We start from the raw sequence: 25106 nt of genomic DNA, 5'->3' as shown, positions 1-25106 counted from the left end.
GATAGAGCTGTGACAAAGGTAGGTATTATTTGACGAAATGAGTTCGTCTTGTCACCTCTGTTCCCCAGGTAGGCATGCTGCTCACGACGGGGAGGAGAATACATGCTCATTACTATTCTACTGCGAGAAGGGACAAGGTCTCACAAGACACGCAGTTATTATGCACGACATAACACAAAACGAGACCTCATCAAAAGGCGAATAATGCAGGCGACGCAGTCAGGTACTGAGGAATCAGATGTTTATTGTCGCGACACGTATAAAAACATAGACAAAAACACACACAGAGAAAGGTTATGAGGTTCGTGTACACTGCTCATTAAAATATCTACCATTTAAAAGTTGTGGCCTCCACTTGCATTGTTAATTTCACCTCAAAGACATCAATAACCTCAGGTCAGCTGAGCACATCCTCAAAAGTTTTCTTCTTGAATTTTTTCCCCTTCAACAAATAATACTTAAGCAAATCTTTGGCTCGCTTATCCGGGATACATTCTCTCAAGGATAAGTCAGAGAAAAAAAAAGTGGGGGGGGGGGGGTGAAGTTAAAGAAACCATCCAGTCGAATTTTAGATGTGGTCGTAACCAAAAGATAGGGAAACTCTTATGGGGATCAGAACTCATTGCATCGCTCTGACAACTTGTGAAAAAAAAAAAAGAAAAAAATCCCATTGGCTCACGTTGGCTCTCAGGTGAGTGTGACTGAGGACCCCTAACACCCTGAGCTTTACTTAGAAACCCGTGCAAAAGCCAGCTGGAAATAATCCTCATCCTCTGCTACGAATTTCACACTTTGGCAAATCATCCGCAGAGCAGGCCAGACCAATAAGCATCTGTAAATATGTAAGAGAAATACTGATCTAGGAGCCCCGTTCAGATCAACATCAACTTAAAACAAGCTGAGCACCACTCCAGTCTCACATCAACATTCCTCAGGGATCATGATGGTGGTTCTTTTTTTTTTTTTTTTCCTTTTTATTTTTTTTGCTCGTTTCAGCCCACTGACTACAAATCTGGTATACTTAACATTACTGCTGGCCATTTTCCAAAGCAAACCGTGGGCTTTTAGAGACTGATTAATTCATTTTCTACCTTCCAGGCAGCTTCTGCTTTTCATTCATTTTAGTGGGATATGAAAATGCCCCTGCATAGATAGGAAAGGTCTTTTCCCTCTCTTTCTTTTGTTCCTGGTCTTCTAAACTTGTGTTATCCTCACATGGTAATGCAGATTGTCTCTGCGAGTTGACGTTTACACTCAACTGATAAGAACTGAGACTAATGGCAGCCTGGCAGATAGGTAGATACAATCCTTTAATTAATTTAAGAACCTGGAAGCTTTGGAAGCTGGTCAGCAGTAATCTATGAGTGTTTTGTAGCAAATGTACTAAAAATAGTGTTACTTTAATAAAACCTCAAATTTATAGCTTTCTACAGCATGAGCCCGCTGGCAAAGTGCAACATTCACTGCAGCCCAAGAGGATGAAGGCATCTCACTTATTTAGACTTAAAAACACATCTACCTTTTAATTGCATATGGAAAACACTTGTAAAACTGTAAAATGTAGAAGGGAAGACGATCCCCAGAAATATGCACTGATCACAGAATACGCATTATTTCATTTTGCGTACTCAAGGGAAACATGACATCATTGACGGTGGCAACACATGCTGAGCTGATTCACACATTAAAAAGTATTCAAAATATGACTTGGTGTGTGTGTGTGTGTGTGTGTGTGTGTGTGTGTGTGTGTGTGAGAGAGGAGTGGCAATAGGTGTGTGGGGGGTTGGCAACCAAATAAAGTGCTACAAGTCATTCATGGGAGTAGCCAGGTCCATGCAGCGGTCTCCTCAATCTGCTGCTAAATAACTAAATCTTTGAGAGACTTGTCCCAAGTCGGACTCAAATGTTCCGTCTCCATTATTTTTGGCATGTTGACGTCGTTCCCGAGTCTTCATCCCTTCCCATTCCTTGCAGCGTCGTCAAACCCCGGTCTCCTTCCTGATCCACTCCCTCAGCTTGGTGACCCTGCTGTAGACACCGGGCTTGTTCCGACGAGCGCAGCCCTCGCCCCAGCTCACGATGCCGGCCTGGAACCACTTCCCACTCTCCTCGAAGCACACCAGGGGACCTCCGGAGTCTCCCTGGCGAGGACAGCAAGGGGAGAAAGGTTATTACATCGGGTTCAGATGTGAGAGATGCGGCTCGAGAACGTGTCGCGCGGTCTCACCTGGCAGGCGTCAACTCCTCCGGCCAGGAATCCGCTGCAGAGCATCCTGGAGGTGACTTGGCCCTCCGTCACCACGTTGCACACCGTGTCGTTGATGATTTTTACCGATGCCTTTTGCAGCACCTGCGACTTCTGACCTGCAAGAGCCGGACAAAGGGGTCAGCGCTCCGTCACGTGACCCCTGTGTTCGTCACCAACATCAAAAGGTGTTAATGGGCTGGATTAGTGTTAGCTAATGAAGGTTTAAGAGGCTTCCCAGGAGAGCCGACGTCTGCCTTGATATATGGATATAGAAGAAGGCTTAATGGAATAGAGCAGATTAGAAAAAGATGAGAGAAAAGGGAGGGAGGGCTGAGCGGAAGAGAAGTATGTCATGATGGGAGAGATAAAGAAATGGGTGGGACATTAAAGGAAAGGGAGAAGACAGGACGGAATGAGAGAGATGAAGGGGAGAAGAAGGAAGCAGGCAGGGAAAAGAAGATGAAGGACGGAGATGAATAGCTAATTGTGAGCGGGATGGGGGAGGAGTGGGACGTCTTAATTTTGATGTGAGCTGGATATGCAAAAAGGAACAACACAATCGGAGAGTGGGTCATCGTTAATTGAGGAATAGCGGCAAAATTATTCAAAGAGTATAATAATCAGCGAGAGTGAGAAACAACAACAGATAAAAAAAAAAGAAAGAAAGAAAAAAAAAAAAAAAAAAAGACCACAGCTCCACACAAAATCACCAATTCCTGCATAATACCTCCTTCTCGGAGAGCGCCCCAGCCTGTGACCCAGCAGGACATGCCCGCAGGGAAGATGTGGGAGTGAGAGGGTAGGCAGATGGGTTGGATGGTGTTGGTGAACTCCAGCGGCTCATCGAGCTCCAGCAGTGCAATGTCATAGTCAAAGGTCATCTGACTGTAATCCGGGTGGGAGATGATCCTCTTCAACGGGCGCTGCTGTACACCATCCCGCTTGTACTGGTCCTGCATGCCACTGTAGGTCAGCCAGTTGGATGCAACGTGGTTGCTGTGGTAGCGTGTATAGCATCACAGAGCACAGGTTATGTTTCTGTACCCGCAGGAACAGATCAGGAGACGAGCTAATACAACCAACACCACCCCGCAATGTATACTATATATGTATAGTTACTACATCTACTCAGAACACCTCTCTGACCTTCTTGACACAAACAGACTGCTGTAAGCAGAGGTTGCATTTGACACAACATGTAATGTTCTGCATTCAATTCTCATGATGTTGTTGCCACCCCCCCTTATAAAAACCTGCAAAATAACATCCTATCATCATCATACCAGTCATGGTGGTGTATGACTGTAAAGAAAACACTTGGAGTGGCTTTTTTTTTTTTAAGTATACTGGAGAGTGCTTACAAATTAAATAACGGCACTGATGTGTACAGCAAACATCAACACCAACTGTGAGTCTGCGAGAAGGAACACATTCCCCGCTCAATAACAAAGGAGGGTGGCTCGGGTCGAACAGCATGGTTAGTGCTCCACCTACAGGGCACTCTGATGACTGCAGCTCCATTCTTTCATGGATGAGATGTAAATTTTTTAGCCCCCCCAAGGTTTTTCTGAATTAACTGCATCATCAGGGGCTAATTTTCAGACTTTTGCAATTTGTATATAAATGGCCCTCTGTTGTGCACAGTTCTACTTCTTTTCCAGCAGAATGCGTATTATGAATATTGCATAATGAGATCCAGTAAAATGTTAAATAATGTGAGGAATAATAAAAAATTAAGGGACACAATAACACTAAAATAGATGAGAGCAGGTGTGTTTCACGTCCTGCCCCATACACGTGTGTGTGAGTGCTGTGGGTGTCTGAGCTGTGACTCACTCCGGGTTGCTCGTGACGAAGCAGTGGGAAGCCGAAAGGAGCCACTTGTTAGATATGATCGAGGCACCACAAACGTGCCCTAAGGTCAAGAGGTGAAGGCTGACCTGCCAGGGCCACTCCCCCAGCTCGGCGTTCTGTCCTCCCACGATGCGGTTCAGCTTATAGGGCCTGGTCCCGCAGTCTGGCATTTTACAGAAAGTATAATGTAAGGGGGGGAACAGCGTCGGTTGGTTGAATGCATGACTACGAAGTGAGACTGAATCAGAAAAGCAGATTAAGTTGACTTGAAGCCATCATGACAACGGCCTTGGCTGCGAAATGCAACCACGAGTCTTTGGAATCCTAATAAGGCACAGTGGCATATTAGCCGATCAAAAAAGAAAAAAAGAGAAAGACAAAACACAGACACACCCCGAGGCTTAAATGGAGGAAAAAACTAAAACTTCAGAGATGACAAGAGATGCTTTCAAAGAAGAATGAAATAAATAAAGCAGTCAAGGCCTGAGGCGCTTTTCTAACAGACAGCCCAGCTCGCGGCTCAACCAGCTCTTCTATAATCTATTTGAATGACACTGAAGAGATTAGATCCACTTTCAGCTGTTTCAAAACATTTGAAAAGCCCAGTCTTGTATGGAGGGGGGGAGGAAAACATTTCTCACCACAGCTGGCCTCGTCCGATTGATCGGAGCAGTCGTTGACGCGGTCGCATTCGGCGTTCACCTTGTTGACGCAGTCGCCGTTCTTGCACTTGAAGCTGTAGTCAGAGCAGATACCCGGAGCTACGGTGGGGGTGGAGACAGGTCCCAAAATCAAAACACATAGCATATTTCAATCACAGCGGCGCTAAGTTTAACCAGTAAAATACTGTGCAATCAGCGACACTTCAAAGTGAGACTTGAATGCACAATACGTAGTGATTGAGGAGTAGATTGCATTGATTGGGGGTATTGATTGGGGTTGAGGTCTAATATCGCTCTTTAACCACACAAGTGAAAATCAAAAGGAAATGCAAGAGTGCCCTCTGTGTGTGTGTGCGAATGTGCATGTGTGCATGTGTGTGTGTATGTGTGACCAAGTAACTGAGTGAAAGGGAAATTGATAAAGAGTGAAGCAGAGGGAGGAAATGAGACAAAGAGCTAAAATAATGTGGAGAGTGAAAAATACCTTGCATTAAGAATACAGCATCTAATGTAAAACCCTAAAACACTCCTCAGCTGTGGATGAAGCTTAATTGCTTAATGGTTTGCGCAACATGCTTCTAAATCACTCTGGTGAGGGTTTTTTTTTTTAAATGCATGCCTGGCTGGGAAGAGAATAAAGTGCTGCCACTTACAGGTTTTACAAGAGGCCTCGTCGCTTCCATCTTTGCAGTCCGTCTTCGTGTCACACACAACATCCTGAGGCATACAAGCCCCATCACCGCAGCGCCACTCATTCTCATCACAACCTGGAGGGGATGACACATGGCGATGATGGGGAAATTATCACAAGGTAATGATGAAAACTTGGATAAGGAGATGACAGGAGAAGTGTCAGAGGGACATTAGCAATGCAGCCATGGTGGACATTAGCATCCGTCTCCTTTTTTTTCCTTGCGTGTACTACACGTGATTAAGTGTCTGCTGAGCAAATTGGGCTAGGCTTCAAACAAACTCCATTACTGATTAAATGATGGCTGCGCACGGCCAAGCAGTCGGTGACCGGAACATTAGCAGTGATGTGTCTTTAATGTTAGCACAATTAGCATAGCATTAGATGGGGTCTGTGTCCCCTAATGAGCGCTTTATGAGACGGGAAAACTTACTGCACGTCTTCTCGTCGCTCCCGTCTCCGCAGTCATTGACGCGGTCGCACACCCAGAGTTTCGGCTTGCACAGACCATTCGCGCATGCAAACTGGTCCTTCTCGCACTCTGGGGTGACACAAACGGCATGGATTAGACAAAACAACAGAGGGAGGTGTTCAAATGATGTTCAGTGATTTGGAAAGAAGTTGCAGCCTTAAAGAAGTAGTTAGACTTTTTGGGAGATTTGCTTATTTGCTTTTTTGCAAAGGGTAAGATGACTAAATTGATGCCACTCTCATGTTTGTAGGATATGCTTGTAGCTCCAGCAAACAGCCAGCTAGCTTAGCACAAAGACTGAAAACAGCTAGCGTTGCTGTGTCTGAGGCAGGATTCAAATAACGAGGGGGATTGGGGAGGTGACAAATTTTTATATCCTTCTCACCTGTTAACTTAACATCTGTATTTTCCATTAATAACTCCTGGAAGAATCTTTTGATATAAATTCAGACCACTCTAAACTGAACCACACTTTTTTTCTTAACCTTAGCTAAAAGGAAGAGTAGAATGTATGAACGCCTGCTGAGCTCATGTAATACACTGAATTAGATCATGTCAGGTGTCTATCGATCAATGTATGAAGGCAATGTTTTCCTGGCTGATAGTGAGCACTTAATTTTTAATGCTGGCAAAATAGCTAACTGTGCTATTCTAATTATCTCTGATAAGTATATTTGTTCATATTTTGGTCCAAAGCCTCGTTCTGATTGGCTTGCCCTGGGTAGGCTGCTCGAATGCTGGGATTATACTTGGGTTGTACTTCTGTGTTGTGCGTTGCAAGTTGTACAAGTGCAGAAAATCTGACAATTCATTATCATTTCACCTGAAAGGATGATGGATAGTGAATTTCTCAAGTAAAACAACACATTTGATAACCCACTAGCTAATGTTAGACAACAGCTAACATTAGTATTCCACCACTTCCTAGCTTACATTACTGTTTGTTTACACCTTTTCACTTTCTGGCTTAAATAAATGATCATAGAATGAATACAGACATTACTTATTGTATTGTGTAACACTATCAAACAGTAATGATAGCTAGGAAGGGGTTGAATGCTAACGTTAGTCAATGTTTTACCTTGAATCATGGCCTGTTGTCCCCACAGATTTTCACTATCCATCATCCCTTCAGCTGCTGTCAATCGGGAAATGGTAAAATGATAACAATTCAGATTCAGATAACAGTCAGATTCCCCATGTTTACAGGAATCTAAGGGTCCCACCCTGAGAGTGATGTCAGAGGCAAATGGCCGCCATGTGAGTATGGCCTATCGGGGTGTCTGTTCTTTCTGCTCTCTCTCTACTTTTGTTTAAACTCTATTTTCATTGTAGAATTTGTGCTCTGGTCTGAAGGTAGCAAAATCTGTCTTCCAACAACTCTAGAACTTAATAAGTAACACATAGTATCTATTTCACTCCATTCGTACAAGAAATAGTAAAAATGTCAAGTTGTGGCTTTATGGGGGGGTTGTGTGCGAGACTGTTTCTTGGCCGTGGGCAGTCAGTAACTTTCTGGAGCGTGGCAACCTTATGATGAAGATAAGACTCCAGGAAATGACTGCTCCCAGCCAAGAAGGACTCACGTACATCACCCCCCATAAAAACCACAACTCTTCTTTTTTTACTCTTCATGGTTTGTTACCTTCGAGCCAGGATAGCCTGAATCCCCCCCACTCCACCCCTGTTTCCAGTCTTAATACTAAGCTAACTGGCTTCTGGCTGTAGCCTTGTATTTAACGGGCAGTTATGAGAGTGGTATCGATCTTCGCATCCACCTCTTGGCAAGAAGGAAGGATGTTTGCCAAAATGTCAAACGAGAGGAGCAGAGTGGAGCATATAGGAGGCGGGATAAAAAAAAACCAAAAATAAAAATGGTGTAGTTGGGCTCCTGGGGGGAACTTACGGCACTTCATCTCGTCGCTCATGTCCCCGCAGTCGTTCCAGCCATCACACTTCAGCTCTTTGTTGATGCAGATGCCACTGGAACAGGCAAACTTGTCGGGACATGCTGTTCACCAAACCAGAGGAAAGAGAGAGGGAGCAGAGAGACAGAGAAAAAAAAAAAAAGACATATACAGCGATGACAAATTGAGCGAGAGGGAGTGACAGTGTATGTTCGTGACATCCATCATGTTGCCAATGCTTGTCCCTGCTGATCAGAGCAATTATAAATCCATTTCGGTCAAACTGGGAGACAACATAAAGAGCGGAGAGTATTGAAAGTGGAGTGTGCCTGACTGACAGTGGCAAATAAAATGGACCCAATAAACAAGCTCTCTGGTGATTAGTCTAGCTCTTGAGTTTTACTGCCACAGTTTCTAAGCCTCTATCACTAAACAGCTCTCTTTGACTGTCAGTCAGCCGCCGTCTCGTAGTCTCTCAGACTGCAGTTACTCCCGGTGTCTTGCTCTGTAATGGCAGGCTATGAGTGTCACTGTCACGTCGCCACATTTCAGCCATCCCGCCAAATGTTGTGCAAATGTGGTAGCGAGAGTGACTGTCGACTCACGGTTTTCAGGATCGTAGGCGCTGTACTCTGCGCTGAAGCCTTTGTCCGTGTAGGACTCGTCGGAGTGGAAGGTCACCTCCATGGTATTGGCGGTGCTGGTCAGAGCCAAGGTGGACATTTCTCCACAATATCTGGAACCCGAGGAAAATTCTGAATTATAACAAACTTCAGCAGGTTTTATTTTAGACGCTCGAATGGTAATGACGACAGTGTGCTGTGTCTGAAAGGTCCAGTGAGAAGAATTTAGTGGCAAATTGCGTGAGGTTGCATGTTATGCACTGGGGCCATGTCTATAGGGGTACAGGTAATTTTATACACAGGAAGTCAAGCTTTTCCAGTTTCGTGTGCCACTGAGCAGCCTTCACATGAACAAACAGGTCGCTATTCCCAGTGTTGAACCCAGATTTTAATTGTTCAATCATGTGGGCTAAAAAAAAAACGGCTCATTGGAAGGTAACAAAAACACAAAGTAATAGGTGATTATACACTGGTGAAAACATAATGATGACTATTATGGTCCATTTCTACCCTAAAACACTTCTAAATCACCTAAAATACACTGGAAAATCATCTAAAAAGGGAAACAAATGTTGAAAGGTTCTGAAATTGAGAGAACCTTAATTGTATGTTAAGTGCACAGGAAAACTGTAAAAAGATACAAAGGGTCAAAGTCTAAATGTAAAAGTGAGTAAATGGTTGATGTTTGGTGATGGATGTCTAGGGTACCATTTAAATTCAAACTCAAGTCTTACTTGGTGCCCATAACCTCCACGTAGTCTTTGTGACACACACGGATGTCCACCCCGGGCTCCTTCATGCGGAACATGTTGAACTTCAGCCGCACCTTCTTCCCAGCAGCGACCTGCAGCACAGAGGAAGAGGTGATTGGTTCATAACAACCTTGTTTGCCATGCGTGTCACTCCTCCACCTACACACAAAGACATGCATCTGTATCCCATGTAAATGCAGGCGGACAAGCTGTAACACGCCTAAACAGGCTGTGCGTACACACACACACACACACACAAACAAACATGCACACACAACAGCATACACACCAGCAAACAAAACCAACACACAAAACACTGCAGCTCAGCTAGAGCTGCGGCAGCAACAGCAGTCTGACAGATGAAGATAGAAGAGGTACTGAACAGCTTGGCTTCTATAGTGCTGCCTCAGCATTCCTCTCATGGCAGGCTGAGGAGGAGGAGGAAGTGTGCAGAGGGGTTTCAGGTAGGGGGGGCAGTGAGGGGAAGCAGTGTTGCAAACCTTGATGGTCCACTTGCAGTCGACGGCAGGAGGGTAAAAGCTGGGGTGGAGAGGGGAGGTGAGGGCTCCATTGCTTTCAGAGAGGATGCCACCACAGGTTGTAGCTGAAAAAAGGATTGTCATTTGTCTTTTGAGTACAATCAGAGATAAACAAATCTGTGCGAGCCGTTGTAGAGCATAGTACAGTATGCAGAATGGATGATGTTATGGGTCGTGAAATGTTTCATTACCTTTAGACTTGGGAAGAGACCTATACTCTGCTTCAAATCCAGGCCTCTGGACATCAGTGTCAGTAATCAGGTTAAGCAGCATGATGTTACCAGACGACACCACCTCCAGAGGGTTGGAGGGCGGCCTCTGACCACACTTCCTGTGAGAGAGACAGTCAGCAAATCATGTAAAATCTCCCCCCCCCAAACAAAAAATCTGCAGCCATGAGGCACGAGATGAATGTCTCCTGGATTAACTGAATGAAGTTTTGCCTTTTTACTATAGGATGTGCAACACTTGGGGAGCTCAAATAAAGCTGTAATTCTTTCTAGTCAAAAGCACTAAAACATCAATTCAGCAAACAAGTTTAAAATGCTTCAAGAAAAAAATAATTTGAAAAGAAATCAATAGATAAGCAGAGAGAGATAGAGAAAGAGATAAAATAAGGAGAGATGTGCCAGCGCTAGATAGAAATTGCCTAGGCGGACTTTCAAAGTCAAACATTAGGTACATTAGCAAAAAGTTTCAGCACTGCTGGCGGCAGAGTAACAGAGGTGTGAATGACGCTGCAAGAGCAGCAATACATCTACCTCCAGTAGAATAACGTCATTATAGAGTATTATATTATGGCTCTCATAAACCCCATGTCACCTTGGATAAAGCTGATCGCTCAATAGCTTTATAAAAAAATTTATGCATCACTTGGTAACGCATATTTGTTTGGCAATGGTTTCTGAGTTTGAAATTGCCTGCAGCTACAACTGATGTTGCACTGAGGAGCCTGTAGTTTCAGAATCAGAGCCCTCCCCCGTAGAAAAAGTGCAATTACGCACAGTGGTGTAGCAGGATTCTGGTTGGCACCCATCACAGATTTGAAAGGAGAGGTCTTTTTGAGCCAACTCAATCTCACTGAGGTCTCAAAAGTTAACAATAAAATGGGACATGCAGCGCTAAAGGCTTCAGGGCCAGAAAAAAAAAAAAAAAAGAGAGAGAGAGAAAGTTGTAATCACAAATCCAGTGAAAGGAATGGAGTGGAAAATGTTTTCCACCCACATCAAAAACAGCTTTTAGTCCTAAATCCCTCTGCAACATTTCACTCAAATACAAAGTGATTCCTAGTGCCTGTCCTCTGGGAATCATGTACAGCTGTGTTTCCCCTCTCTCTGATCGTAAAAGCTAAATAAATGAGACAAATGTTGGTTGAGCCCTGTCAAACAAACCCTGCGAGCCAAGGTTCAAGGCAAAATGAGAATGTGATTTCTGTCACAATTCCTACTTTAGGAGCAGAAATGAGTCAATTTACAGGTTTCCTTTGAAATAAAATACTTTTCTAGGGGGAAGCATTAGTGTGGGGAATCCTGAAAGTAAATAATATCCATCCAAACAGACTTACATTTAAAAATGCATCAATATGACCTTGCGCAAGGTTTTCCAAACCCTCCAGACATTCACATCTCTTTCGACTTACTCTGTGATGGCTTGAGAATCATCCGGACTCAGAGAGTCATAGATGGCGACAAAGTCATCTGAGCAGTCATCCTCGATGTGGAAGAAGGGGAACTTGACGGATATAACATTGCTCTCTTCAGCTCGGATTTGCCACTGACACCGAGACCTGGGAGGGTAGCCTGTGGGGTAACCTGGTGACGAAAATCTCTTTGCCGTTCCTTCAGCCTCAAGACGGAAGAAACACTCGTCTGGAAATAGAAAGATTGGTTATATCATGGGAATGTGAGCATGGGAATGTAACCTGGCAACAGTATTTTAGCCTGTAAATTAAAATCAGATCATCATCATCATATTCTGTAGCCTCTGCTCGTTTTCTAAAAACAAAACATTGACAGTGATGATTCTATCCGCCTTGGTAAACATTTTTGAAATTGCGCAAAGCAATGACTTTGCGTTAATAATGACACATGTATGTCCCCCCCATCCTTTACGATAGAGATGTATAAGCACAGATTAATGTAAGGATAGCACAGCTACTATGGTAATTTAATGTCATGTAATGTAGTCTAATCATCCCGAGGTTATAAATCACTAGAGAGTGTCAAAGGAAAGTGTCAGGTGCAGTGAGGGACTCGCTCCGGCCTGATACGGGGCTCTCAATCTCTGACTAGAGCAGCACGTGTACAGTAGTGGCCGGGCCAGCCATTCGTTACAGACTGGCAGGAGGGGTGAGCATCTAGCCAGCTGGAAAATTACAACTGCGAGTGATTGAAATGGGACACGCTGTACTCACTGGCTGTGGGGTTCCTGGCCATGCGAGGATCTGTGACTGGAGACAGAGAGACAGGAGAGAGAGGGAAAGATAGAGAGAGAGAGAGAGAGAGAGAGAGAGAGAGATTGGCAGAGACACAAGAGGAAAAGGTAAGAATGGGCCGCTAAGGTTCGGGGCCTGATAGAATGTGATGCATGAGCCTAAAATATTTGGGCTGCACATTTTCTGTTCCATTTCCCTGCGGTTAGAGGAACTGGTGATGGCGTGTAGCTCTTTCTGCTCCATCTCACCTTGCCCTACAGCAGCAGCCCCATACATCTCTGTCTAACTATCTGGGACAGCAACATCAAATCATACCCACAGAAATCATTTTAAAGTGGACCAAAAACCACTGAGTCACAGGGCCGGCGCTTTGGCTGGTGGCCAGGATGTGGACAAATGCAACGTGAATGCTGAGAGGACAGAAGGAAGAAAAATGGCTGTCTCAAGCCAGGCCAGGGCCCAGCTAATAACATTAGAGGATCCAAACAGCATAAAATGTGCAATCTCAGATGCAGCACAAGCAGAGAGGTCTGGCTTATCTGTTATCATCTTATCAGCACGACTCAGAGCGAGCTGCTATTACACAAATAGAAAACATACAAAATACCAGCGCTGATAGGAGATGACAACAAGCTTTTTCAGATCTGTATTCATGGTGCTTTATCTTCACCGATTGTTAAATGTCATAATCTGGAGCCAGCTGCAGCAAACCCCTATTTGTCCTTATCTCTCCGCCTCCTGGTGTGACCCCCAACCTGACCCTGGAGGTACCTACCCGCGGCAGTGATTTCACTGATTTGGACATCCTGGCGGCTCGCCATTGCACGCATCGACTTAATGCCGTCCTCTAGCGTCTCCAGCACCCGCTCCTCTGAGAACTCCGGCACCATCGACAGGTCTTCCACTGGCACGTCAAACTGGGACCAGTAGTAGGCTATCACGCCCTCACTGGTGCACGCAGAAACGAGACAGCGATGGAGAAGATGAAGAGACCATTCTTTGGCAAGCTTCAGTACTCAAGCAACATGTAAAATGTATATCATAAACCTTACTTAAAGGGTAACGTCACCATTTCTACACATTAAAGTGTGTTTACAGGTCTGTGGGAGTAGTGGGTAATGTAGGCACCAGGTTGCGACACTGTTGGACTTTTCAAAGCTTGGCATTACCCACAATGCCACCCTAGCCACTGAGTGACATCACTGGAGGCCTTTTTTATCAGATTACATGCCACTTCCTAAGTCCACTAATGCCAACATAAACTAACGACCAGCTTCTAGCACAACCCAGAAAGTTCCACGGAGCCCCTTTTAAATATGAAACACAAACCTGAAATTAATGTTCCCTATCAGTCTTTCACTGTTGTGTTTTTGGATTAATATCACTGATGTATTAATGAGCATATTTGATTTTTACCACTGTAGGTGTTTAAGGTTGAGCTCATTTAACTACCTCGCGTGCTGTTGAGTGGTTTATTCTAAAGCAACGCATCGCACTCTAGTGGGTCATCAAGAGAACCATGTCTCTCTAAACTCTATCCAGCTTTGTGACAATTCACTTTCTAGCCAAGCCAAGCGTGTTTTTTTAGCTCAAGAAGTTGGAGAATTCTCATAAAAAAGGGGCATTTTGTTCCTCAGTTCATCAGATAAACTAAAATTTTAAAAATCACTAGATTTAGAGTCACTGTCACAGTACAATGTTTGGCTCAGAGATGTAGAAGTACAAGAAAATGTCGATACAAGACAGATTTGTATTTAGGTACAGTTCTTGAGTAACTGTACTTAGTTACATCCCACCACTGTAAGTTACAAAAGTTAAATCTAACAGTAGCTCCATGTTCTGTCCAAGTTCGCCCCCACACAGGCAGTGAACTGCTGTGTTTTACTGCTGCTGTTAGCACAGAACTTCACACACATAACTCAGAGCGGTCAAAAGTCAACAGATCACATCTAACTTTGATTTTGCTCGTTCTAAGAAATGCAACACAGTTGAAACTCTGAATCCACAGAGGTCAGTGCAACAAAACTTTCCTCATGCAACATTTAGTTTTCACAGTCTGTTCAGTGGCATAAAAAAAAAATTAGAGGCGCTCTCGATGGTACCTGAACGCCGTGACCACTGACTTGGTGTAGTACTTTGCCAGGAAGGGATCTCTCTTTAGGTTTTCCCCCAGCTGTGAAGAGAAAATGAATTTTTTAAGCGAAAAAGAACAGGAACAAGATTTCTGCTTGTCTGCCTAGAGACACAGAAGTGCAAATGAGCATGTTAACACAAGAACGGTCTTCCATGAAAAGCACACTACAGCAGGATTCTCAATTAACAGTCTTGCCTTCAGCTGCAGGGGGCTGCGAATTACGTCAGATGAGGCCGCTGTCACGCTTGACGTCATACATGCAAGTCAGCGCTCATATCTTATGCATGTGCAGTGTTACCCAACTTGAGAGCGACAGCTGTTGTGTAAAGGTTAACACCAACAATGGATGTAGGATGTATAAAGCAGAAAATGACATGGTGGGTGCAGGTAAGTGGTCGGTTATCCTAAAATAAAACATAAAGAGCGGCTTGCAAATGGCTGAGTCGGCAATGGCAAATACGAACTCATTGGCATTTTACTTAACCCATCTAGCAGACATGGAGGAAGGTTAAAAAAAAAAAAAAAAAAACTAGACTCCACAGACAGGTGGTGCTGGAGTGGCAACCGCTTAGTCAAGAAGCCTCCGTCTCCAGCCCCGTTGACTGCACTCCACCCGTCAGGTAAACACTAATCTAGATCAAACCCTTTTCCTCGAAAGTGGTCCTTTTTGTCATATGCAAGTGCCGACAGAGTGCATCGTGTAATCTCACCCCACCAAATCATCCAGTCGTCTAATATTCCAGTCGACCACTTCCACCCTCGTCCCCCACCCAACGCCCTCACTCCTGTAGCTTTTCACTGAGAAAGCGTGTGCTCCAAGAGGTCTGAGCGGGGCTTTTTTGTGCCATCAACGCGCTGTTAAGTGGTGCTACAAACATATCTCCACTGTATCCAATCATAAGAGATGTGCTGTTGAGGGAATTACTAAGGGAATTGTACAGCATTTTATTCTGCCCACGCTAATGTGCCTTCAGCAGTTTCTGTTCATTGGGAGGGGCTTTTTTTTCTTTTTTCTTTTTTTTTTAATATAATAAGAAGCGTTTCAACGATGCCAAACAACATCCATAGCTAATCTTTAGTGAAAGAAGGGACTGGAGTGTAATACTCTGCTCAAAAAAGCTCACACTTCACAATGTAGATGAGAGAAAAGGAGAAAAAAAAAAAAAGGAAGGGGAAAAATCATCTTCTTTGGGTCTCAAACTCACAGTTGCCTCCAGTTTGGTTGCCAGATCTGTGAACTCACGGCTGTCCGTGTCCTCCAGCTTCTGGTCGTACTGCTCGCCGACCAACTTCATATGCCCGCTGAAGACGACTGCTGACGGCCTTTCCTGCTTACTGAGGGTGCTTTTTGAATCGGCATCTTTAACTAGGAGGAGAGAGGCAGATGAGAGTTTAGTGTTTGATCAACAAAATGATATAAGATGGCTGCCTTTGATGAAAGAGGAGACTCAGGGTTCTGAACAGGCCTTGAAGCGCTATTTTAAAAAGTTGTACGGTGTGATCTCTTCCCGAGAAGACAGTTTGGTTCTCAGAGCAATTAAAACAGCCAGTTGAATCAAGAGGCTGTTTATCAAGACTTCAGAGGCCTTTTTATCAGACGCATGTGTAAATGACAAGGAAGCTGTGGCGTGGACTCTGTGACATTTTTCTCCTTTGCATTATTAAAAAGGAGAAAGTCAGAGCTGTCAAATAGGCCAACACTAATGGGAAATTACAAAGTCCAAACAAGCCACTCTTACACTCTTCTATCAAAGAGTTGTGCCTCAACAGCAAGTGGAAATGATCCACTTTATAGTTTCTGACGCCCCGCCTGTCTTGGCAGTTACTGACGTCGGGAATGTAAATACACACAATTTTTCATTTAATTCTGTCAAGAGGAAGCCTAATTTATGTACAGAAACATCCGGAGCATGTCCAGCATCTCCTGATGTTCTTCGACTTTAATTTATCCAAAACATCTAAAAAATAAAAAAATAAAATAAAAGCAGGCTTCTCTACTCTGCGTCATATTGTAGAGGAAAGCTTTCAGCTCTACTCACAGACAAACAGCCAAATGAGGAACGCTGCGACGGCTGCGAGGATGAGAAGCGCCACGAGAACCCCGATCACGGCGCCGACCTTCCGCTTTGATGACGTCTTCTCTTTGCTGGTTAGGAAGTCGATCCGCTCGTGGCGGCCGTTGCGGCCCTGATGCAGAAAAAGAGCACAACATAGTTATGACGTGGTTTATATTGGTGGAAACAGAATAGAAAGCGTCATTGTGCTGGGGCCCTACTCCTGACCAGTGCAGGATCGGAAGACACAATTATAAATATCAAGATACTTTTAGAGTCACAGCTATAGCTGAATATTAGTTATATAGGAATTGTAGAATAAAGCTAGTTAATATTTAGCTTGATTTACTACGAACAACAGGGAGATGCGTGTTCCTTCAGTGTGTATTCATTAAGATGAACACCAATTACAGAAGAAAATACTGGAATTTAAAATAGATTACCAAATTATCCTGCAAGGATTAGGTCATTAACAACAGTTTCTGACCGAACGGGTGACATTTTCTCCTCAGCTCAGGCAGAATGAGGGGGATAATGAAGGGTTGTTAGAAGAGTTGCGACTAACGATTATTTTCATTAGTCTGCTTATTATTTTCATGATAAATCATTTAGTATATTTTTTTTAAAAATGTGAAAATGCTCATCACAGCTCCCCAGAGAATAAAATGACATCTTCAAATTGTTATTTTGTCCAACCAGAACCCAAAGACGCTTTATTTAGTATCATAAATGACACAGGAAATGAGCAAATCTTTGCATTCAAGAAGCTGCAACCAGCTAAGGTTGAATGATTGAAATGATTCATCTTCCTTTGTGTGATTAATCAATTAACCGACTAATCATTGCAGCTTCACATGCAAAAGAGATGTCTCCATAGATGTACATAGGAGATTTTCCATAACTGCAATCTAAGAAAACAACACTGTAAACATCCTGATGACGTAAAAAGAAATTAGAAATGTGCCGCCTCAGAATCTAACCAATGTATAGACACTATTAAAACATTTGTGAGCAAACATCTTCATGGCGTGACACGCTGCCACGAGGAGGCACGGTGTAATCTAGGAAATGGCTGCAATCGAGGCACAGATTCTGTTGTTCACGCCTCACTTCTCAGTATCCAGGTGCACAATAAGCTGCCATCCCATGACACATAAACGAGACAGAGAGAGACAAACAAAAAGCGATGTGAAACGCCTCAAAACTGCTGGCAAGTTCAAACAGGTGACGGCTGCATCTCTGCAGAACTGGCGAAACCGGTTTGGTACGTGTGTCAGAGCTCCCACACTCAAACCTCCATGTGCACATACATGCATTAAGAAATTGCATGATATGTGAGGGATAGAGATTATGGGCACAGTGCTTTAGGCTGTGTGTGTGTGTGTGTGTGTGTGTGTGTCTGTCGATACTCTATGTGTGTCTGTTGTTGAGCTCTCTCAAGTGGGCGGACTGAGACAAAAGGTTTCAGGCCGGTTAGTAATCAACACACAATGAATTCAGTGCCTGTAGCCCGTGAGTGAAGAAGCCCGAGTGCCATTAGGGATGGAGAATCACTTTGGTATTAAATCAATTTGTCAGATGTGCTGCCCCTTAAGATGGGGGCTCAATTACATGAGTCTAGATGATAACTCATGGCAATTAAGGCCTATTCTTACCCAGCTCGGGCTTCCACACATGCTTTCTAATTGGAATCTCTAACAGCAATCATGGGCCAGAACGAGGGGAATCATTAGAGATGGGGTCAGCAAGTGCTCCAGGGTCTCCGTCACCCTGATCACAGCCTAATAAAACCATTACACGCTCTTCATCATATCCCATTCTTCACTCCTAGAAAGAAATACTATCCCATTTTTTAACTATGTGTAGCTTTTTTTTATCATAAATACCAGCTCAGTGTGCTGTGCCGTTATTAAACGGGAGGTAGTGCGGGCGCGCTTTCAACACTTGAAAATGCCACAACATGATGATTCATGCCAAGTGGAAAGAAGTGTAAATATTCGCCAAGAAAACAATCTGCGTTGCACATAGAGTTCATAGAGAGTGAGGGATGAATTCTGTAGACTGCTGCTTGCAACACAGTATTCCGAACTACTCTAACCAGTCTGACAAGTGGGAGACAAGTCGACACTGCTGTGAGGTGTGGTTTAAGAGAAAAAAAAAAAAGAAAAGCAGATTACCCTCCAGCAGAGCCGCCGCTATGTAATTTTAAAAATGGGTTATTAACACTAATCAAATTCCATCAATTCAGATCTATCAGTGCATAAAGCACAACATGAAGGTATTAATGTAATGTCCCATGCTTCACTGGACCTTTAAGCCACACGAGTGTCATTGGTGAAAATGATGCCTTTAAAAATCTGTTTGGGATCTTTTGGCTTCCAGAGATTGGGAACTTTTTCTCTAGGTTGTTTGTTTACGTGTTTTTAAAAACTCTGCTTTAGCTGTTATGGAGAATGCTGCGACGCTGTTTTGTTTAGTCTCTCTATCACAAAATTTTCATTTTTGGGTTATCCTTGTTTGGGTTAGTCATACTTGAGTGCTTATCCTTATTTGGCAAATGTGTTATTGTATGTTCCAAACATTATTTGAGTTTATACTGCCGTTGAAGTATACTTTGTACAGCAGACTATGCTAAGACTATGTCACTATGTTTCTATGTCTATCATTCTGTTTGAAAATGTTTGAATACCATTTTATTGTTCTAGTTGAGCAGAAAGGCTTGGAACTAAAAGTCGCTAATCAGATGCTGACAAATGAGCAGATGTGTGGATTGATACAAGTTTTTGATGGGTATGATATGAGTAGACACCTTTAGTGTGAATAGAGCGTCAACTCGGTAAAGGAAACAAATGCTCATTCTAGTTTCCCTGTCTCCTTGACTCAGGAGTTCATTGGGTTTTCACATTAAGGTTGAATATAACTCAGCGGTTCAAAGTCAAAACGATATACTCGGCAGACTAAGAGGCTGAAGAATTTTGAGCAGCCACACCACCATTGTCTCTCCAATCCCTGTTATACCGCACACATTTTGTACCGCTTAAAGAAGAATATCGATTGATGTCATGGACGCTGCTAAGACATTCAACAGCAGCTCGAACAATTACAAAATGTTCAAGGAGAACGAGTGCTGTACTATCTTTAATCCAGTTAGTTCCAGTGTGTTGGTCAGGGCTGCACCTGCTCGAGTAGTTCTTCAACATACTTTGAACATTCTCCAGTAGCGGAGCAGTAAACACGCGAGGCTGTCTGAGCTTTAGAGAGCGCCCCGCCTATTTAACACTGCACCCCTGTAACACTGTCAGACTCACGACGGACCAGAGAAAACATCTCCTTTATTTCAGACTTCTTCATCTTCTTTCTCAAAGCCTGGCACCTACATTACCCAGAATGCAACTCAGTCAGTATGCTAGCAGCAGCTATTGCAGCCTCGCGACGCTAGCCTCAAGCAGAGATGAAGCAAGAGGTCTGGGACACCGACATCTTTCGAAAACCCGACTTTTCCAGTTTTGTTTGACTTCAAACTTCCAGTCAACTGACGCCGCCTCGAGCGACACCACTCGAGGCGGTTTGTCAGATTTCGTGCACCTCCCTCCAGAGCAACAGAAGGCTTTATACAACTTTTTTCGCAGACACAGAAGTACTCCCCAGGTCCTGTAAACAGACTTTGATGTGGAATGTCTGCGGAGTTGCCCTTTAACAAAGCTCTCGCGTGTTCTCCCTGCACATTTCCAACGTTGACCCGTCCTGTCGGCACAAACCACGCCGGTCAAACACCACAGCCAATCAAAGCAATTTAGGCTTCAGCGCCCTCATATTTACTTTTAGTGAGCAAACACCTACACACATCTCTTACCTGACAGTAGCCCTGAGCAGACATTTAGCAGTTAGTCAGCAGCAGGCGGCTGTGTGTAAAAGCAGCGCTACAGCCTTGTGGCATACCACCGCCTCGCTGATAAATGGCAAACAAAAGCTGTGCGAAGCCAAACACAACCGAACATAGTTAGACATTATTAAAGATTGAACCTGTCCGCCGGTTCGCCAGCTGTTCTTTTCAGTGCACCATTCAGTTAGGTCAAGATGTGTGACACCAACATCACATTCACTTCACTCCAGCTGCTCACTTTCAGCGTGGCTGCCCTCAGAATGTGGCTCGGAAACGCGGCAGAAAAGCAGCACGGCCTTGCACCAAGAATCATTTACTCAACTCGGCTGAGTCACCACAAAAACAGGCAACAAAGACTATATTAATCAGAGTATTCCCATCTCATCCAGTATCTATGACCAACCTCATTGTCTGTGAGTGATCAAATATTAACAAAAGGAAGAAACTGTTCATTTACCAACTGCGACACAATCTCTGCCAACACTCAGGACCCAAGGGGCGGAGGTGTGGCATGACAAATCTGGTGCTTAATCTCGATTTGTATTAAAAGTGTGCTTCATTTGGTAAGTGGTTTGAGAGTTATTAACTTACATTTAAATGTTGGGGATTTTTTTTTTGCGTCTTTTTCTCCCCCAGAGTTTAACGTAATAATATATCCACCCACATCCTGTTAGGTCAGGTACTTCATTGTCTGTCTACCACAGAAAGAAAAAAAAATAATCTAAAAAGGGAAGTTAACTTTTGTAGCATATTAAATAGAAATAGAGAGCGCCTTAGTGCCGCTGCAAATCCAGATTTTTATACTTTCAGCTCTCAGCCCATCTTAGTGACGATGTACAGTACAGATATGATATTTTGAACCTGAAACACTTGTAATGTATATCTACCATGTCAGTTTTATGAAATATAGGCATACTATTAGAGCTTCTACGATAGTCGTTAGTGGATTAATTAATCCTGGTCCCGGCTTCTTAAACGTAAAAGGATTTGCTGCTCATCTGTCATTTACGGTTTTGGATCTTTGGCTGGACATAAGAAGCAATTTTGAGGACATCATTTCAGGCTCAGGGAAAACTGTAATGAGCATTTTTCACAGCTTTTTCTTTGGGCCATTTTCCAGACTAAACAATTTATCTAAAAAAATGATCAGCAGATTCATCAATAATGAAAATAATAGACAGTTACAGCACTACACACTACATGCCAAGACCCACTGGACAATATATTCACGTGCCTGCATGCATATATGTCTTTACCACCTGCAACACTTTCACCAGATCTTAATTCATGCCAGTATGCCAGCTCTTCATTTCCCAGCCAAAATCTCAAACTGCTTGCCTCGCTGGTTTGCGCGTCTGTATTTGTTTTTTTTAGGAGCACTGGGGGTCCAGTCAGGGCGATGCCAGGCAATTCAGTTGTGTCAAATACCTCAAGCTGTGGGCATCCCCTCACCTCTGACACTTTGATAACAGTCTGTATCGACGTCACATTACATTACGAAAGAAAGGGTTTATTTTGCCCGAATCCTGTTACTGTTTGCTCACATTCTTAGCTCACGTACACACTCCGGTGCAGTGCAGTGTGTATTTCCCCGGGGGGGGGGGTTAGGACTGTTTTCATGAAGCTGTCAAATAAAGGTGGAAGAGAGCTGGTGGATTTCAGCAGCACTGACCGAAAGTCTTGTAACCATTAATGAGTCTCTTTGCAAGAGTGAAGTTCAACCTTTGGCCGCCTGACACTATTTTCTGCCCACATCCTCTGCTGGTGTTTCACTCGTCTCAAACAAGACGGAATTATGTGGTAACAAGAAGTATGATGGGTATTTACATAATGTATGCATGCTCCAGGAGAATTTGACCTATAGGTTAGGAAACATAAGCTTTCGAGAGCTTTTGCATCCTATTATCATTTAAAAACACAAGTCTGCTTAAATATGAAAAGACAAAAAGCACTGTTTTATTGTGCTTTTAAAGCAGAGAAGAGGCTGCCGTGGTTCATCTAAAATAATGTAAATCACAATGTTGACTTGTTAATGGCCTTCAAAGAACAAACAATTGTTATTCAGTCAGTCATGATTCAATGCATTTCCAAAACATATGCCAGCAGATGTTGTTGAGACACACAATAACTACAGCCAGTGGGATTTAAAGGGTAACTCCACCAATTTTACATGTCGGAATGCATTAACAGGTCTTGAGGAGCGCTACTGCATACATGAAAAGGTAGTGTAAAGCCTTCTGTGGCTCCAAATATGCAGGTAATATGATAAATATCCTCCAGTGATGTTACTCTGTGGATTCGTTGCATTGTGGGTAATGTATGAGCCAAGTTTTGAAAAGCAGGCAGCTGGTTCTAAATTGCACTCCTGTCACACTGTTGGACAGATGATCCCCTTTTTAATTCCATGTTCTTCTTTTTCAAAACCTGGCTCCAACATTACCCACAATGCAATTTAGCCGCTGGAGGCAATTTACTAGATTACATGCAGCTTAATCTGGAGCCACAAAGGGCTTTATACTATGTTTTGTGTTTTACATATGCAGTAGTACTTCCCAAGACCTGTAAACATACTTTAATGTACAAAATTGGTGGCGCCGCCCTTTAAACGAGGCACCACTGTAGCAGCTACACAAGCAGATCCTCAGAAACTAATCAGTTTGAGCGTGACTCAGTCGACTGAAGGTACCTCAGTTTGAGAAACTTTTCACTTAATATTTCAGAATTAACCAAAGTAAATGTCACTTTAATTTTAAAATTCAAAAAGCGAAATGTAAACACAACCAGTCATGTAAATACCAACTATTATTAGTGACACACTCCGTCTGCCTGAGGTTTTCAAGGCCTCTGTGCTTCCTTCCTTTGCACCGGAGAACAAGGATCATCTCATCAGTATCTAACCAGGTCACAGGCTGTGAGATGATGAGCAGCAGGCTGTGAAAACAGCCCACACAGATTTAAGATTTTTTTTTTCTCTGTGTGTGAATAAATCCAACTTGAAACTGACAGTTATCTTTTAAAAAGATATACGTCAATGTGAAGTCAGCAAATGGCACCAGAGTCTGATGATGTCTTTGGACTGCCTTTGTGACTGAGAGAAATTAGTTTGTTTTGTGACGATTGAGGCATGTAAAATTTGGAAATACAGGGTGAAAATAAACATTGTGCAGCGTGGAAACATTGAATCAGCCCCATTTAAGACAAACACCTCGCGTTCCAGTGTATGAAATCCATCATTGACTGAAATATCCATTTCCTCTCTGATGGCAGTGGGTGCAAACAAACACTGTGTCAGCATGAAAACTCATTTTACCACTAATGGTCCTAGATTGATATTCCATTCAAACATGTTAATATGAGTGTCAGGGCGAGATGAGGGAGGGAGGCCCAGACACACACGCTGATGATCTGATACAGAAACCCTGTCAGAGGTCGAAGGTATGAACGTTTGAAGTGTGTGTTCGTGTAAGGCCTGCCCGTGTAAACACGCCGAACTCGTAAAGAACACAGGCTGTCAGCTGATCCAGGCCCGAAGCCAACACACTTTGAATATGCAGTAAGCAAAACAACACACAATGTTAACAGAAGTGACATTTGCCCAAACTTACGTCGTATTCATATCTGGCAGAATGCATCCTCCAAAACGCTCCAAAGGAAGTCCAAAGGACAGGTCCGTTTTACTTGTGTACTCTTCCTGTCGCAAATTTAAAAAAAAATAAAAATAAAAATAAAAATAAAATAAAATCCTGAATGTTCAGAGACAGTTGCTTAAAAAAAAAAAAAAAAAAGTATTTCAGAAGTCGTCAAAAGTTCAGTCCAAGTGTCTGTTGCTCTTCCTGGAGAGGCCGAAACACACCCGAGACGACCTCTTCCTCACACACCTTTGCTTTAAGCCACGCCCCAAATACCTGCCGAGGCTGAAGTGAAGGGTTCAGTGTGCAAAGGCCCGCCTTTCCTCTTCATCAGATCCTCCTCTTTACCCGCCGTCTTTCAGTGACGTGTCAGACCACGACCACTAGCTGCCCCCCTGACAGGTGGGAGGCTCGGGGTGATCGTTTCATTCAGCCACCTGCCGCAGCTCAGTCAGCTGAAGGGCTCTGGGAGGAAGTTGTGTTTATTTTTACACCATGTGTTCCCCCTGCTGACGGTTTGTGGATGTTGCTGCCAATAAAAAAAAAAAAAAAAAATGAAAAAAATCAAAACACACTTCCTATTCATGTCATGCGTTGTGTTTGAGAGGGTGGCATTTAGGCAGCGTTTAAGGGAAGTGTTTGAGATAAAACCTATTTTTACTTGTGTAAAGAAATGTATATTTGAATTGTAAATATGTCCAAAATAAAGACTACACAGTAGATTACTTTCTGAAAACAACACATCTTAATCAACTCAAGGGTTTTACATCACAAAGTAATGAAGTGAATCTCCTGATGCTTTATAACACATTTACAGAGACGCTTTGCAGAGTTATGGCATCTCATATTAGTATTGATTGATTGAGTTGTATTCACTTGTTTCTGAGTGCTCTTATAAAGGCATATATAGTCATATTATGTTCACTGTCAGATTCATCATTTTATTTTGGGTTACCACTAGAATAGGTTTACATGCTTTACTTACAAAAAAGAAAAAAAAAACATATACTCATTCCATCCAGTGCTGCAGCGCTGACGTAAGACAATACCCAGTCTGCTCTGATTGGTCAGCTCACGCAAACCTGAGCTAGCACCACGCAAAACAACAGAGCAGCTGTGGTACATTACATCGTATGTGCCAAACTAGCCGCTGGGCAAACATTATGCAAATGTGAAGGAGAAGAAAAACATGATATGATATGACATAATAGGCCTCCACAAAAT

At 43.3% G+C, this 25106-nt stretch overlaps 1 protein-coding gene across 1 annotated transcript; it reads right to left on the bottom strand.

Annotated features, from left to right (window-relative positions):
- Positions 1 to 224: 224 nt before the first annotated feature.
- On the bottom strand, positions 225 to 24128 carry zmp:0000001114 (suppressor of tumorigenicity 14 protein homolog). Its single transcript, XM_037073792.1, has 19 exons — positions 23859 to 24128; positions 16356 to 16503; positions 15522 to 15682; positions 14285 to 14355; positions 12958 to 13130; positions 12162 to 12197; positions 11388 to 11616; positions 9940 to 10079; positions 9710 to 9813; positions 9192 to 9301; positions 8440 to 8570; positions 7834 to 7938; positions 5889 to 5996; positions 5418 to 5531; positions 4744 to 4863; positions 4085 to 4265; positions 2976 to 3244; positions 2228 to 2364; positions 225 to 2141 (listed from the first exon to the last, which is right to left on the bottom strand). The coding sequence occupies exons 1-19, from the start codon at positions 23883 to 23885 to the stop codon at positions 1980 to 1982; spliced, it is 2526 nt and encodes an 841-aa protein (XP_036929687.1). The 5' UTR covers positions 23886 to 24128; the 3' UTR covers positions 225 to 1979.
- Positions 24129 to 25106: the final 978 nt, after the last annotated feature.

The sequence above is a fragment of the Acanthopagrus latus genome, chromosome 17 (genome assembly GCF_904848185.1).
Source record: "Acanthopagrus latus isolate v.2019 chromosome 17, fAcaLat1.1, whole genome shotgun sequence".
In the NCBI taxonomy this organism is placed as follows: Eukaryota; Metazoa; Chordata; class Actinopteri; order Spariformes; family Sparidae; genus Acanthopagrus; species Acanthopagrus latus.
The sequence above is the reverse complement of the archived record's forward strand: the minus strand, read 5'-3'. Positions and strand labels throughout refer to the sequence as shown.

Excerpts from the sequence above, each read along its gene's own strand:
- zmp:0000001114 (XM_037073792.1), bottom strand. The coding sequence starts at position 23,885 with ATGCATTCTGCCAGATATGAATACGAC. Across the intron at positions 13,131-14,284 it reads TCAGTGGTCACGGCGTTCAG|TGAGGGCGTGATAGCCTACT; the intron begins GTACCATCGAGA and ends TGCGTGCACCAG. Across the intron at positions 7,939-8,439 it reads CGCCTACGATCCTGAAAACC|CATGTCCCGACAAGTTTGCC; the intron begins GTGAGTCGACAG and ends TTTGGTGAACAG.